The sequence below is a fragment of the Brachyhypopomus gauderio genome, chromosome 1 (genome assembly GCF_052324685.1).
Source record: "Brachyhypopomus gauderio isolate BG-103 chromosome 1, BGAUD_0.2, whole genome shotgun sequence".
In the NCBI taxonomy this organism is placed as follows: domain Eukaryota; kingdom Metazoa; phylum Chordata; class Actinopteri; order Gymnotiformes; family Hypopomidae; genus Brachyhypopomus; species Brachyhypopomus gauderio.
Genome location: NC_135211.1, coordinates 2,593,808 through 2,609,924, shown reverse-complemented (window position 1 = coordinate 2,609,924; position 16,117 = coordinate 2,593,808). Strand labels below are relative to the sequence as shown.

At 43.2% G+C, this 16,117-nt stretch overlaps 2 protein-coding genes across 2 annotated transcripts; both read right to left on the bottom strand.

Moving 5' to 3' along the window:
- Window positions 1–100: 100 nt before the first annotated feature.
- snx1b (sorting nexin 1b) lies at window positions 101–8,355 on the bottom strand. The gene is made up of 15 exons (XM_077008465.1): window positions 8,216–8,355; window positions 6,652–6,823; window positions 6,253–6,392; window positions 6,111–6,177; window positions 5,963–6,006; window positions 5,742–5,883; window positions 5,505–5,583; window positions 5,042–5,117; window positions 4,834–4,947; window positions 4,282–4,375; window positions 3,984–4,189; window positions 3,412–3,555; window positions 768–848; window positions 571–642; window positions 101–500 (listed from the first exon to the last, which is right to left on the bottom strand). The coding sequence occupies exons 1-15, from the start codon at window positions 8,315–8,317 to the stop codon at window positions 450–452; spliced, it is 1,584 nt and encodes a 527-aa protein (XP_076864580.1). The 5' UTR covers window positions 8,318–8,355; the 3' UTR covers window positions 101–449.
- On the bottom strand, window positions 8,216–15,205 carry slc8b1 (solute carrier family 8 member B1). Its single transcript, XM_077008143.1, has 15 exons — window positions 14,762–15,205; window positions 14,267–14,419; window positions 13,917–13,969; window positions 13,008–13,065; window positions 12,761–12,866; window positions 12,402–12,569; window positions 12,028–12,141; window positions 11,888–11,938; window positions 11,421–11,548; window positions 10,905–11,046; window positions 10,411–10,532; window positions 10,011–10,164; window positions 9,723–9,803; window positions 9,152–9,216; window positions 8,216–9,000 (listed from the first exon to the last, which is right to left on the bottom strand). The coding sequence occupies exons 1-15, from the start codon at window positions 14,942–14,944 to the stop codon at window positions 8,812–8,814; spliced, it is 1,767 nt and encodes a 588-aa protein (XP_076864258.1). The 5' UTR covers window positions 14,945–15,205; the 3' UTR covers window positions 8,216–8,811.
- Window positions 15,206–16,117: the final 912 nt, after the last annotated feature.

Genomic DNA, 16,117 nt, shown 5'->3' with positions numbered 1-16,117 from the left:
TAAGATGCAGATGCCTTTCTTTTAACTTTCTTAAGGATATGATTTGATATGTTTTAGCCCAAAACCTTCATTACACTGCAAGCAGATGCCTGAACAAATGTTCACTAGTACACATTTGTTTTATTAGACATTAGCCATCCTTGCAAGATGGCAGAGATTACCACACCTTTTTGAATATACTAAAAGTTTCAAGTAAGTTGTAGTGCATTAGGGATAGTACACGCTTAGACGTAGTGAAAAAGTATCAACGCTTCCGTTGCCGACATAACAAAATGGATGAGTAAATTTCAGCTGAATGAAAGGTACCATAGGGATTTGTTAGTCCACCATTCCTCTGCACTGTGCTCGTGTTTTCTGTATGTGCTTGCATTGTGGGTGTGAGTGTGGTAGTGCTTAGAGGTCAGAAGTGTGTGGAGGGCAGTTACAGAGTTGATTATTAGGTGAGGATTTCACACGATGGCTTTAGCCTCAGGCAGGAATGCCTCCCAACACTTCACCAGCTGCAAGAGAAGAATCGAGTCAGAGTCACCTAGATGATTCTCACCCCCCATTCACTTTCCCCTCACTCACCCGATGCTGTGTGCGGAGGAGAGACTCCAGGTATTTCACTATGTGGTGTCTGAAATCTCTGCACTTCTCTTTCTGTTGGGGTACATGACAAACACAACAATGCATTTGCAGATCACCAGATTCTCTTCGCCACCCCCATTTCAGCACGACCACCAACACCCTCCCCTTCAGCACTGGGCATCCTCCTGTGAACTCACCTCAAACCTGAGCACTTCCCTCCGTAAAGTGGAGCTGATCCTCTCAAAATCACGCTCACTCTGGCTCACTCTGGCCTCCCACTGTACCAAGAAAGGAAGGCGGAGTTTAAGAAGTATGCTGAACGCCTCAGTGTGGATCTAGTTCAAACAATATCAATGCTTTATGCATGCAGAGAAAGCCATACAGAACAAAACCTATGATGCTCAGTGGGCTTGGGTACAAAATCTTAAAAAATATATATACACTGTATTGCCAAAAGTATTCGCTCACCCATCCAAATGATCAAAATCAGGTGTTCCAATCACTTCCATGGCCACAGGTGTATAAAATTAAGCACCTAGGCATGCAGACTGTTTTTACAAACATTTGTGTAAAAATGGGTCGCTCTCAGGAGCTCAGTGAATTCCAGCTGTGATAGGATGCCACCTGTGCAGTAAATCCAGTCATGAAATTTCCTCACTCCTAAATATTCCACAGTCAACTGTCAGCTGTATTATAAGAAAACAGAAGTGTTTGGGAACAACAACAACTCAGCCATGAAGTGGTAGGACACGTAAACTGATGGAGCAGGTCAGCGGATACTGAAGTCCATAGTGTGAAGAGGACAGCAACTTTCTGCAATCACTACAAACATCCAAACTTCATGTGGCCTTCAGATTAACTCAATAACAGTATAGAGAGCTTCATGGAATGGGTTTCCTGGGACGAGCAGCTGCATCCAAGCCATACATCAGCAAGTACAATGCAAAGCATCCGATGCAGTGGTGTAAACGCATTACCTGGAGTGACGAATCACACTTCTCCATTTGGCAATCTGATGGACGAGTCTGGGTTTGGTGGTTGCCAGGAGAACGGTACTTGTCTGACTACATTGTGCCAAGTGTAAAGTTTGGTGGAGGGGGGATTATGGTGTGGGGTTGTTTTTCAGGAGCTGGGCTTGGCCCCTTAGTTCCAGTGAAAGGAACTCTGATTGCTTCAGCATACCAAGACATTTTGGACAATTCCATGTGCCCAACTTTGTGGGAACAGTTTGGAGCTGGCCCCTTCCTCTTCCAACATGACTGTACACCAGTTCACAAAGCAAGATCCATAAACACATGGATGACAGAGTCTGGTGTGGATGAACTTGACTGGCCTGCACAGAGTGCTGACCTCAACCTGATAGAACAACTTTGGATTTAATCAGAGCAGAGACTGAGAGCCAGGCCTTCTCGTCCAACAACAGTATGTGACCTCACAAATGCGCTTCTGGAAGAATGGTTAAAAATCCGCACAAACACACTACTGAACCTTGAGGACAGCCTTTCCAGAAGCTGTTCTAGCTGCACAGGGCGGACCAACGTCATACCGAACCCTATGGATTAGGAATGGGATGTCACTTAAGCTCATTTGTGAGTCAAGGAAAGTGAGGGCATACTTTTGGCAATATAGTGCATGTTCAAGTTGTGTGTTGTATAAATGTATACAGTGCACACTGAAGCCTTTATCTAGATCAGGAGTGGCCAACCTGCGGCTTTTTGCCTGGTTTCATGCGGCTCCCCAGCCGGTCCACTCTCACCTGCACAAACGGTCTGTGCCGTGGCCCGGTTACCTCATTAGCTCTGAGGGCGACACACTGCTACACCTTCGTGCTGCGCGGTTTGTTTACAAGCCTAGCGAGCTGCTAACACTTTTAAAACCGGCGTAGTGAAAAACGGGAGACTAGCGACATGAAGTATCTGTGCTATTGTGATTGTGCTTTGAGTCTCGTTGGTGAGACGTGGTCTTCTGTCACACATTTTGGAATAAACCACATACGAGGTGCAGCTGAGGGAGGCTTCAAAACTACTGACACTGTCTGTTATCATCTTCCTAAAGGTGAGCGCAGGTCAGTGGCGTTGTAACGAGTGTTGATAACGAAGTTTATCCACTTTTTACCTAGAAAACAACAGTTGCGTAAATAACAGAGATCGTAGTGTGCGCCCACCTCCTCCAACCGTGACAAAGTCCTGAATCATATCACGACTTATGTTTATATAGAAGTTTGTGTTTGTTTTTTTAATGTGTTGTTCGCTTAGCTTTAGTTCACCCTGTTATTTTCGTCAAACGCGCATGTGCGTGAGATGAAAACACCGCTTCACAGTCAGAACAAGACCATTTCAATAAACAATTTGTGTCAAGTTTGCTCTCAAAATGGCAGGCAAAAAATATGCACAGTAAAACAGAAATATGAATATGAACAGAGTAGGCAGCCCTAGCCCGGAACCAGGGGAGTAGTTGGGGTTAGGTGCCTTGCTCAAGGGCACCTCAGTCATGGCCTGTCTGGGAATCGAACCCACGACCCTCCGGTCACAAGACCAGTTCCCTAATCACCAGACCATGAGTGCTCCCACACTGTTTGTGTGTGACATTTACAATAAATCTGAGCAGAGGGCTCTCTGTGTTCACGTGTGTGTGTGTGTGTGTGTGTGTGTGTGTGTGTGTGTGTGTGTGTGTGTGTGTGTGTGTGTGTGTGTGTGTGTGTGTGTGTGTGTGTGTGTGTGTGTGTAAGGTCTGGGTGATGTTCAAGCGTGCCCATGTGTATGATGTGGCTCTTGGTCTCTGACGGGTTGGCCACCCCTGATCTAGATGGTTCTGCGGTGTGTGCTGAGGGGTCTCTCTGACCTCAGCGATGTCGTCCTTGGTCTGTTGCAGCTTGTCGGGTTTGTTGGCCCACAGCAGTTTCGCCTCAGCCTCTCGTTTCTTCTGTAGAGTGCTCAGAGCCTCCTGCCAGCGTTGCCAGGCCTTCACGCGCTGCTCAAAACAGCCCTGACCACAACAAGAACATGACAGGGCAGTAACACCAGGGCTGCACAACCCTCAGCCTTACAGGTGGAGTTCTCAGACTTTTTAGTAATGGTTTGTTTCTGTGCGTTTCTCACAATGGAGAATCCAGCAGTCCTCAGACAACCCAGCTGGTGATATTAACATTGTAAATACTCAAGCAGCACGTCCAGCCGAATCATACCGACATTACTCTGTCAACATGTGGGTTAGGGTCACTGCTGTGTTGAAAAGGTTGCCAGGCTAATCGTATCTGGTAAACAGTGATGCTGTGGTCAGAACCTGACTACTGATGAATACAGTGGGAGGTGTAAGTGTTACGTAATAACAGAACTTCACAAACTTCCAAAGCTTTTCAAGGACAGTTACGAGTCTTTCAAAGCTGGATATGGCGCAAAGATGTGGCGACATACCTGCACAGCCCCGAGCAGTCTCACGTAGTCCGCTACCAGCTCGGTGAAGATGAAGAAGTCACCGAAGGCCTGCTCCTGGTGTAGCTGCTCAAGCTTTTCCTCCACCTCAGCCAGCTGGGAGAGCGCGCGAGACAGGGCCGAGTTCTCCTCCGAGCTACCCAACATCGCTACTCCCTTCGCAAATATGGCGGTGTTGCTGCACAGCTCTGCATAGACAGCGGAGACTCTGTTCATGTACAACAGCGTGGCAGCGGTAAGGCGGCTCTTGAAGGTGAACGCTTGGCCCTGTGGTCCTCACCCTTCCTGTGATGGACCAACGAGTCCACTGAAGCGTGGAGTCTCCTCATGAGCTGCTCTTCATTCTCCACCTCCTGCAGCTTGCTATCGAACCACTGCAACACACACACTTAGAGTTACACCGTCAGGAACCACTGCAACACACACACCTACAGTTACACCGTCAGGAACCACTGCAACACACACACCTACAGTTACACCATCAGGAACCACTGCAACACACACACCTACAGTTACACCATCAGGAACCACTGCAACACGCACACCTACAGTTACACCGTCAGGAACCACTACAACACGCACACCTACAGTTACACCGTCAGGAACCACTGCAACACACACACTTACAGTTACACTGTCAGGAACCACTGCAACACGCACACCTACAGTTACACCGTCAGGAACCACTGCAACACGCACACCTACAGTTACACCGTCAGGAACCACTACAACACACACACCTACAGTTACACCGTCAGCTAGATTACAACAACAGTTAAAAAATTATGATGGTCACGGTAGCTGCTCTTTTGTGGTGCTGCTCAAGTCTTACGTTATCAGACTCATTCATTTTTATGGTCATCTTATTCACGGCATCCGATGCTTTGTTTATCATCTTGAGGAAACCGGATCCACTCAAAGCTTGAGTATTCACCGCCCTGGGCAACTGACAGACAGACAGACACACTCAAAACGACATAAGTATGTCTCTTCAGAAGATTGCTCAGTGATTGGTCAGTTGAGAGTAAAACTGAAACCACCTCCTCTTTCTCCAGGAACTCTTGAACATCAGGGTCCTGCAACAGTGTGGGGTGCACCACCACCCTTTGGAGATACCTGAAACATACAAATATAAGTAAAATAACTAAGCATTTAACTTGACTTCATAATAGTCCAGATTATCACTCCATTAAAGTCTTAAAGGACAGGCCATGACCTGTCAGGACCCATGAGAAAGGTCATGACCTGTCAGGACCCATGAGAAAGGTCATGACCTGTCAGGACCCATGAGAAAGGTCATGACCTGTCAGGACCCATGAGAAAGGTCATGACCTGTCAGGACCCATGAGAAAGGTCATGACCTGTCAGGACCCATGAGAAAGGTCATGACCTGTCAGGACCCATGAGAAAGGTCATGACCTGTCAGGACCCATGAGAAAGGTCATGACCTGTCAGGACCCATGAGAAAGGTCATGACCTGTCAGGACCCATGAGAAAGGTCACCTCTCCAGTGCTGCTCTTCTCTTCTCCACAAAGTCTGCTGAAGATGGATCCTCCTTCCCGACCTTGACTTTAGTCATACCTGATGCATACACAATTAGTGGCAACAGCTTTGAATTACAGAAAAGATCTGGTTTGTGAATTAGTACAAAAACACACTAACACAATTATCACATGTCAATGTAAGGAGTCAGTGAGGTCATTTAAAAGCATGAGGTCATTTAAAGCATTCCTTCTTACCAACCACACTTTTCTGAGGTGGAGGAGGTATGATGCAGCCCATCAGACTGTGTTTGACCAACAGCTTCTCATACAAACCCAAGAAATCGCTGAACCTCCGACGTACTGAGAATGTTTTACTACGGAACGCTGGCAGAGTGGTCTGGAAGTGAGATAGAGTTAAGCCAAAGGTCTCTTCTTGTATAGAAATCAGAAAGCATATTAAGTTTTGATCAGCAAACCTGAGTGGAAACTTTGTAGGTCATGAAAGCGTTCATGCCATCTCCTGAAGGACATGAAACCAAGAACTCAGGAGCCAGTAAAGCAAAGAGTTTTGTCTTCCTGTTAACAGAACATCTAGACCACAACAACTAGAGTTGCTTAACATACCCGTCTTTTCAGGATTGGTGACAGCAATATTAAGTTCAAATGCATCTCCGTGTCCCTCCTCTTCCAACTGCAATCAAAACGCACTGTAGCAGCGGCTTAAGGTCTAATACAACTGACAGGTTTCTATGACTGGATGGAGTACCTCCTCCATGGACTTGTTGGACGTGTCGAGCATGCACAAACTGCCCAGTGCATTTATGGTACTGGAGTGAGGTTTCGTTGGACAGATCTCCTTCCTCCCGTGGCTGTTTGCAGTGGTTAGGGTTAGCTCTACAGTGGCCTCTGGGGGAACAAACACAAAAATTTCTTATAAGTCACCAGACTTTCCAAAAGATGAAAAAGGGGAATTAATGAGGTACTATTCATCATATTCCGTCTGACAAAGCAGTCTGGACAACTGATGTATGGTTTACTACTGTATTCTACAGAAGCCTAGTTATATTACTGGCTGTTACTACAGGATCCAAACTGGCATTCAATCTCCTTTTATAAGTGCTCGAATGCACTACAGTACCTGGGTTAGTGAGTTGGATGTGTTTACCTGCGAATAAATCCAGCTCTTCATCGGACTGAATGCCATTAGATTTGTCTTCCAAAATACTGCCGTGTAGTGCTGGGCGTTTGCTGGAGGTCTGGACTATGTACCCTTCTTCTTCACTAAAGATATCTGTGGGAGGGTCCGTCTCCGGTGGTGTTGGTAGGAATGGTTTATTCTGTAAAAACGGATATAGGTGTACATGACAACTAATTTCAGTGTTAGGTTTGTCTTTAATTCACACGGACAATAAAGACATTGAGCAAAGGAGAAGCAATATATATATATATATATATATATATATATATATATATATATATATATATAAAATTTAATTTTTTTGGGCCCACCTCCACCTCCATCTTTGGTGGACCATGAGAGGATAGAATATAGAAAAGAGGGGAAAAGAAAAGAGGGGGAGAGAGAGAAAAGGAGAACCAATATATAATGAACTTCATTTTTAAGGATTTCCTAGAGTGACTGGCTGCATTGAGGGAACCTACATATATTACCTATTACAGCACCATCAGAACATGAAGGTGATTACATAAACAGAACAATTATTTCATTATTTCAATTATTTCATAAATATATTTAAGAATAAGATATAGTTATGTACAGCCATACCACTTTGTACAATATTCTTACACTTCATTTTTATCTGACGCCATGTGTGTTTCACACCACTCGGATTAGACCTGGAACTAGTAAGTGTTCAATTAAAATAATTTTAAAAACTCAATACAGTATTATAAAGGTGGAGAAAATAATAATATAATCGCACCCTTCTGCTAAATATAAAAATATCATTTTCACTCACGCATTAACTCTGTTGGCAATTTTTTGACATGCTGACTGCCTTTCTCTAGCAGCTACCGCAGTATTACATTTACGTTTAATAATATCTAAATATTCTGCATACGCAGTCATTAATACTTCACGCTACAGTGGTGTGAAATACGATGTTCGGCTGATTTTTGAGTTGAAGTCCATGATAAATCCTATTTATCTGCGTTCCATTAAGAATGCCTTTCATAGTTACGCGTGAACGCGCGTCTGTCTGGTTCAACCTACTCGGAGTTGATTACTTTACCCTGATTACTCCGATCAGCCGTTTTGAAACCGAAAACTCTGAGTATGTCAGATCGGGTTAAGACAACTCAGAGTTCAGGCTTAAGTTTAGAGTTTGTTAAACCCGCTTTCTGAAACACCCCCGGGTTATTTTATACTGTGTTGATCACAGCTAGCTTGCTGGCTAGCCGCGTGTGGACATTTGTGGGCGGAAACGTCTCAAAACGGCAAATTTGACGACAAAGTGTCTAGGCTAAACTAAACTCAACTAAACCTCAACTCAACTAAACTGGGATATAAAGGTGTTGAGTGGTGGAGCCACAGGATCGCTGTGAGGTGTGTGTGTGTGCCACTAGCTGCTAGCAGGATATCTAGACCAGTCACAGCTCTCACTTCACCCTCAAACACTCCCGCACACGGACGTCTCCCTCGTTATAACACCGATAAACGGATAAACGGTCACGACACCCACACGGCCGCGGCCGCCAAACACACTCACGGTTCCTCCCGTGAACACGTCCTGCCCTTCCTCACTCTCCAGCCCTCCCGTGTCCTCCTCATCCTCACCCAGTACAGGACTCCGCTCCGAACTAACCGACATCCTTTACCTCCTCCTCCCAAACACCACTAAACACGGACCGGTCGGTCGCTTGTTCGTTCACGGACTCGCGGACATGTAAACGAGGCGAGGTAGCGCGATAACGGACCACGAATGCATCCTGTGTCTGTTCCCGGGGTGAACAAACGCTGCTGCACCGCCACCTGCTGGTGGTGACCGCGAATGACAGTATTGCTTGTTTTGGGCAAACAGTAAATAAAACGTAGAAGGTGATTATGTGCAAATATTAACAATATTGACAAAAAGTGTTTTCTAAAAACAAAATTTTATATCACATTATTTCGCTCCAAGCATCCCTTTATTAGAATCGAACATCAATGTTTCCCGATTCATACTTAAAACAACCTTTCATACTTAAAAACGATCTAAAATCTTATCACAATCACATTATACATCACTAAAAAATGATAATCAATATATATTACATTTCAAAAGTAAATAAACATTCTTGCACTAGTCCAGTGTCTCCACAAGCTTCACACGGAGATCTTTCCAAACTCAGTGAGGAGCGCAATAATGAGAAACACAACGTAGAAGAGTAGTAGGAAGATCCCATAGGCTCGGCTGAGGTGAAACCTTTGCAGGGGAACCAGCACGAAGGAAAGGGCCAGTGAGAGACCCAGCGCTCCTGCCAGGATCCAGCACAGTAGTCCCTCAGGCTCCAGCTGCACCCAGAACACAGCAGAGCACACAGCGGGTCACCATCACCATGACGAACGCACACCTCTGCCCACACACTCAGAACCATGGCACAAACCATTATCCAACAAACTAACAGAAAGGAAGAAACTGGGATCAGTCGTTGACCAGACGTACCAGTACAAAACCGTTGTGTGTCAACATATGCAAAAGGCACCCAAGGCCAATTCCAAACAGCATATCTGAAGTAGCCAGTTAAGCTCTGCGAAGAGAACGTGAACTGAACCGCACGATTTGGGTTTGTGTTTGGAGGTAATTCAGCACTGGGAATACACAGGACCCCACAGATTTGGCATTGCTATATAGACACTATACTATATTGGCATTGCTATATAGACACTATACTATATTGGCATTGCTATATAGACACTATACTATATTGGCATTGCTATATAGACACTATACTATATTGGCATTGCTATATAGACACTATACTATATTGGCATTGCTATATAGACACTATACTATATTGGCATTGAACTGTTATTTGCAATATTAAATGTGATTTGGCAGACAGTCAGGAAGTACATAGAACACAAAACACTATAGGGTTCATATTACAGTGACATAAGTTTTGGAAAATAATGCTGAATAATACTGTTGAAACAGACAAATAAATCAGACATTTGCAGATCTTTTTTGTTCCTGTCCTTATATAGTGAGACACGAGTCAACAACAAAAGGATACTAAAGATAATTCCTCCAAAACAGGCTGAGATAGCCATGCGTGGGTATCCCTGCCGGGCCATTGTGATGTCAGCAAAGCAGTCTGTGTGAGGAGAAACACACACACACACACACACACACACACACGGAAAAAAATGAACGGGAGGTTAAGAATAAAATATAAATATCAACTTATATAATAAATATATAAAGAGTAGCAATTTTTTGCATACATTTGGTAGAATATTAGAATGCTGAGGTGTGTGTGTGTGTGTACCTCCAATGCTGAGGTGTGTGTGTGTGTGTGTACCTCCAATGCTGTTTCCCCATGCGAGCAAAGTGAGTCCTAGCACGGTGTTACTGAGGCGGAGAATGACTCCAAGCAGGTGCAGCACATTAACAACCTCTGATGCCACCACATTGATCCACAAAGCACTTACTACAAATCCCAGCAAAGAAAAAAGCTATACACACACACACACACACACACACACACACACACACACACACACACAACTTTTAAAATATATCCAAGAACCATGTAAATCTATTTTATTTTCATCATTTGGCGGTCTCGTTTACACTTCATAAGGTGCCTTCTGCGAATAAGGTGACATTTAAATAAAATTATTTAAGTGGTGTGAAAGAGTCGAGGAGAAGGTGGACTAGATGTTGGGGTGATGAAGAGGATGTTCGGGTTGCGAACTTACAAAGTGGTATGGCGGGGGGGTCTCATTAGTGGTGGTGCAGAAGACGAGGCCAGAGAGGAACAGTCCAATTAAGGCCGTCAGCAGCCATACTGGAACCTCCCCCTCGATTAGGTAGAGACCATCTACAGTACAGTCAGACAGGAGGAGATACTACACTATAATATTGTATATAATAGGGGGGATGCTTATGGCATTTAAAGTGGACACTGTATACCATAGTGGACACTACACGTGTGGCTGATGCACAAATGTAAGACAAAATGACTAAAATCAGTGCTGGATAGAACTGCGATGATGATATTATTATTATTATTATTATTATTATTATTATTATTATTATTAACACAAGGAAATCCAACAGATCATTCACATTTTTGGTCTGTACACTCTGATGAAGGGGCAGAACATAAAACGTCAATTAAAACATAAAACGTGCAATTGTCAGTGATATACATGTGGGCCCCTCACACACTCGCGGGGCCCCTCACACTTACAGGTCCCCGAGCTGAAGGTGAGCACACACACCAGTGGTGCGGTGATGAGATGAAGGCAGTTGAGAGGACGTTTCCAGTTGTGATCTTCCTCATCTACATCCACAAGTGGAACTGTCAACAGCAACACAAACTCAAAAGGGAGCTAGAGAGACAGAGAGAGAGACAGAGAGAGAGAGAGAGAGAGAGAGAGAGAGAGAGAGAGAGAGAGAGAGAGAGAGAGAGAGAGAGAGAGAGAGAGAGAGAGAGATATTAGTGTGTCAGAGAGTTTATCATCATTCTGCTCAGTGGTATTTACACATTTCTATCTGGATAGAGTGGTGAGGTGTTTTCAGAATACCCGTCACACGTCTTTGGTAGCAAATGATCAATGACTTGTGTAGAATGAAACACATAAAGCAAAGGCCAAGATCCCTGAGCCAGCAACACAATCAGAGACAGCAGGAGACACTTAGAAATGACAGAGTGTCTTCTGACTGTTAGGCATGAATCTTCTGTAAGGCAGTGAATGTATATAACCTGGATGAGTTTGAGCCCTTTCCAGCCCCAGTGGATCCTCCTCCAGGCCCTAGTGTCCACAGGGTTAATGGCCCTCAGGAAGATGTTACTGGTTGACTGAGTGAATGGGAGCAAGGGCTCATACTCCTCTGACACACACACACACACACACACACACACACACACACACACACACACACACACACACACACACACACACACACACACACACACACACACACGTATAATAATTGTGTATATATTGATACAACAAATTTTATATTGAATCTACCCACAGCGGAAGCAATCAGCTTCCTGGAGGACACACACATTTCCTCATATTTCAACAGAACTTACTTAAAACTAAAAATCATTAAAAAAATAATAATAATCAATCAAAATTTCACAATATCCAGACTACACAGATATACCCAACTCCTTAGTACAGAGGTATGTACCGCATAATTGTGTTTCCAAGAACAACGTACCTTGTGTGTGTATGTTTCCATTAGGGTTTTCAGTATAAGAGTCCTCTATGTCTACAGGCACACAGAGAGACATGTGTTTAAAATCCTTTTGTATCTTTTATCTAAAATTAGTTTGTGAAACAAGGAAAGGGCTTTCTCACTGTGGGCAAAATCAGAGTCCTGTATGGATACACCGAGTGAGTGTCTGCGCCGATTATAGACACACGCACTCACCACCACTGTTATAACATACAGGATGTATAGCCCCAGATATCCTACAGGACAAGAGAAAGGTGTAGAGTGAAACGTGGGAGAGACAGAGAAACAGAGTTAGAGGCTTCTACACTTCTACATAGCAACACAATAATCGCACATAAGACATTATTTGTGGCATGTATTTATGGATGGGAGGCTATGAGTGCAAAGAGAGTGAATATGCCGATTTGAGGAAGAGAATGAGTGGTCCACAGATACAATGAAATAAAGGACCACTCAGAAGTGATTTACAGAAGATGAGTAGAGGAATGGGGCGAACCAAGGGTCTCTCTCAGTTCAATGTGCCTCCTATACAAGATGGTGAAAGTCCAGAAAACGGCAGCCATGTAGAAGATGACATCACGCAGAAAGGGGCGGGAGGCTGCTGTGAAAGGCTTCACCAGGGCAACGCTCCCAGCAACCACCGTGGTCACGAAGATCCCCGCCCCTTAAGGGACAAACCACAACAGCACATCAAACCAAATACATTTTAAACAGAATTCAGTGATATTACGAACTCTGACTACCATTAAAGAGGGTCTTCTTTAAGAAGATATGCATATGGTAATGTTGATGTACAGTGTGATCAACAGGTTTCTGTGTTTGTGGTGTTTATTACTGCTAGTTTTCCTGACTCACCAAACAGGGCCCCAACGGCCAGACCAGCGGTCTGAGGACGAGAGAAAGCAGCAATGGCACTGAACACATCTGGAGCACCGTTCCCAAGAGCGAGGAACGTCACCCCCTACATGCCAACTGTCAGGGAAACATCAATGGAGTACATACAGAACTACACATCTGCTATGACTTCAGCTACATCAGCAACTTTACTACGGAATTGGAGATAATTTCTTTCAAACTTTCATTTTGAGGGGTTAAAGGATACAGCCACGTTATGGGTCAGCCTCAAAGTGGAGGAGATTGCGGAGAGGTTCGGGCAAAAACTACAAAAATAATAAAAATAAAAAATCAACTTTGAGCACCATGTTTAGTAGAATCTCTGCATATTTTTAATTACAATGTACCTTGGCACCATGCAGCTGTACTGTAGGGCAACATTTGATGTCTTCAGATTTATATATGTGTATTACTGTCTGACTTCTCATACACTGTGGGATTTTTTCTGAATATAGAGGTTGAAAGTGAAGCGGACATGCAGTTTGCCAGAATGCAGAAATGACAACTTCTCTTTCTCCTGCAGGCCAGGGCGTGTGACTCATGTAAGTCAGCTGGTGTGCTTGGATCTTCAAAACATGACTGGGAATTATCGTCGTTATGCTACAACAGAAGTCATCAAACCTATTTGCCTCAGTGTGTTTATAATTTGTAGGTAGCAGCGTGCAGCTGCAGAGCTATGGAGATCACGTCCTGCTATGGAGATCACGTCCTGCTATGGAGATCACAGGCCGTCCTGCTTACTTTCGTGGTGTTGATCAGTCGGAGCAGCTAAGGTCAGACAGCTTGCCAAGTAAATCTGGGCCAGTTACTACAACCCAGCCGTCTGGCAAGAGCTCGAAGGTTCATGTTAACACCAGCTGCTAACTACTGTCACTCTGCCATACTGCAAAGCGCTTAACTAAAACTTGCTCCAGATTCCTGCTGACCCACATTAATGATTACTCTTCTAGGAATACAGAGACCTGTAGTACACCGGGGGTGCCTGACTTGAGCTGTGCGGGGCCCAGAGTCCAGAACAGAAGGGTTATTTTGATGATTACATGTGGGTCTGTTTACAACAGGGAACTGTGTTACACAATGGATCCACTAATCAGTCAATCAATACATAAATACTAACAAGTCTGATGCAATCAGTCCTAGAACCAGGAACAAGACCAAAAGCCACAGAATCTGGAGAGGGGAATAAATATAAGAGGACAACAGTTCATTGATCAATGACAATGACGATTAATGAAGTTAAATTCAGCTCAACTCTTAAATTCAGCACTATACTAGAGTACTGGTTGGCTTTTAATGTGTTTAAGGTCTTTGTTTTTCTTTCTCAGTCTTCTTCCTTTACAAACATGCACAACCATCTACCCAGATATGCACGCACACACACGCACACACATCGGTATTCTTGATCTTTTCCTGCATACCTGATACGTGAGGTTTGAAACATAGCTAAATGTTTGCAATTCCACTTACATAAAGGAAGATGGCAAGAGGTAGGAGTTGGGGTGACAACACACAGAACGTGACCCAGGGGTAGTTAATGAAGCCTCCGTCCGCCACACAGTCTGGAGTGGTCTGAATAAACTCACATCGCTGGCTGGCAGAAAGGTTCATCACCTTGTCACACTGGTAAAAGATCAGCACATAACTTAATGGCTAGACAAGTGTCATCATAAAACAGGGTTAGTCATGTGCCAGGAATGGCAAAAGATTTAAATAAATAAATAACTACAATACTCTTACTGTCTATGAGTAGTTTCTGAAGTACTTTAAAACTAAGATATTCATGTTGAGCTTGCGTTTAAAGAATTGTGGGTTTAAAAATCAGGTTAAGAATACATACGAAGGAGAACGTGTCTATTTTGAGTCCAAGTTAAGAACCACGTAACACAGTTCTCAGTTGCTCACAAGAAACCATATAGGATAATTCATCATTTTGACCACAGTAATGTCCAGTGCTCAACGTACCTCGTCTTCATTGTTTTTCAGTACAAACACAGTCGGTGTGACTGCATTTAATTTCCCAACATTTCCCGAAGGCGTCCAGTTTACCGTGGTTGAGTGAGACAGGGTAATCCAATTCTGAGAGGCTGCATGGTCCAGTCTCAGAGCTATTATTACCCCCGCGATGATTAAAAGCAAGTATTTCATCCCTAAACACACCACGTCAGCATTGCTACGGATCCGCTTCCTAAACTGTTCAGTTTACAGAACAGTCCTTGCTACACAGCCCTTGTGTTTTCCACGTGATCACATCCATAATCTATACATTTTAGGAATCCATTCATGTAACCTATTATTTTTTTGGGTGTAACTGCTTGTTACATAAAACAAAACTTATTCTTGTTCTGCAAAACTTGTTCTGCAGTCCAACGCTGACCGCAGCGTTTGATATTTGGGGAATAGTTTACTTCCTCTAACGTAACGTCAGTTTACGTAGAATCTTCGTCATAATGTCTTCACTACGATACACGTAAAAGGCGATTTAATATTCCAAAATCAAAATAGCTATTATATCGTACAGTAGTATACCACTAAAATACGAATCCAAAATACCAATAATATATTATGTTAAATAAAAAATAAATAAAACAGGAATAGGACATTTTAATTAAGTTAACCCAATAAACAAAAAAGTATTTTTAAAAAGTAAAGAGTATTTTATTCCTCAAAATGATTATTCAAGATTTGTCCTTATTCCTTATTCTAACAGAAAATACTAATTAGAATTAGTAAGTATCATGGATCCTTTAGAATAAAGATTAATCAGAAAAAGCTTTGCATCATATTAAGACAGGACAATATTTTTTTACTGAGTATTTCAGTAGCACACGTATTCTAAATTAAAAAGTCTTTAGCGTTGACCATCAATTAAAAATATTTGCATTTTATCAATAAATGTGATTATGTTAAAGCAGCATCTTTTTCTATGGAAAGTCTCAAACTACGCTCACAGTCAAATCAAAATGTTTATGAATGAATATAATAAAGGATAATTGCCTTATCTTTGACACTATATTGCCAGAAGTATTCGCTCACCCATGCAAATGATCGGAAGCAGGTGTTCATGAATCACTTCCATGGCCACAGGTGTATAAAATGAAGCAACTTATGAAGACTTTTTACAAAACTAGGCACGCAGTTTTTACAAACATTTGTGAAAGAATGGGTCATTCTCAGGGGCTCAGTGAATTCCAGCGTGATAGGATGCTACCTGTGCAACAAATCCAGTCGTGAAATTTCCTCACTCCTAAATATTCCACAGTCAAGTGTCAGCAGTATTATAAGAAAATGGAAGTGTTTAGGAATGACAGCAACTCAGCC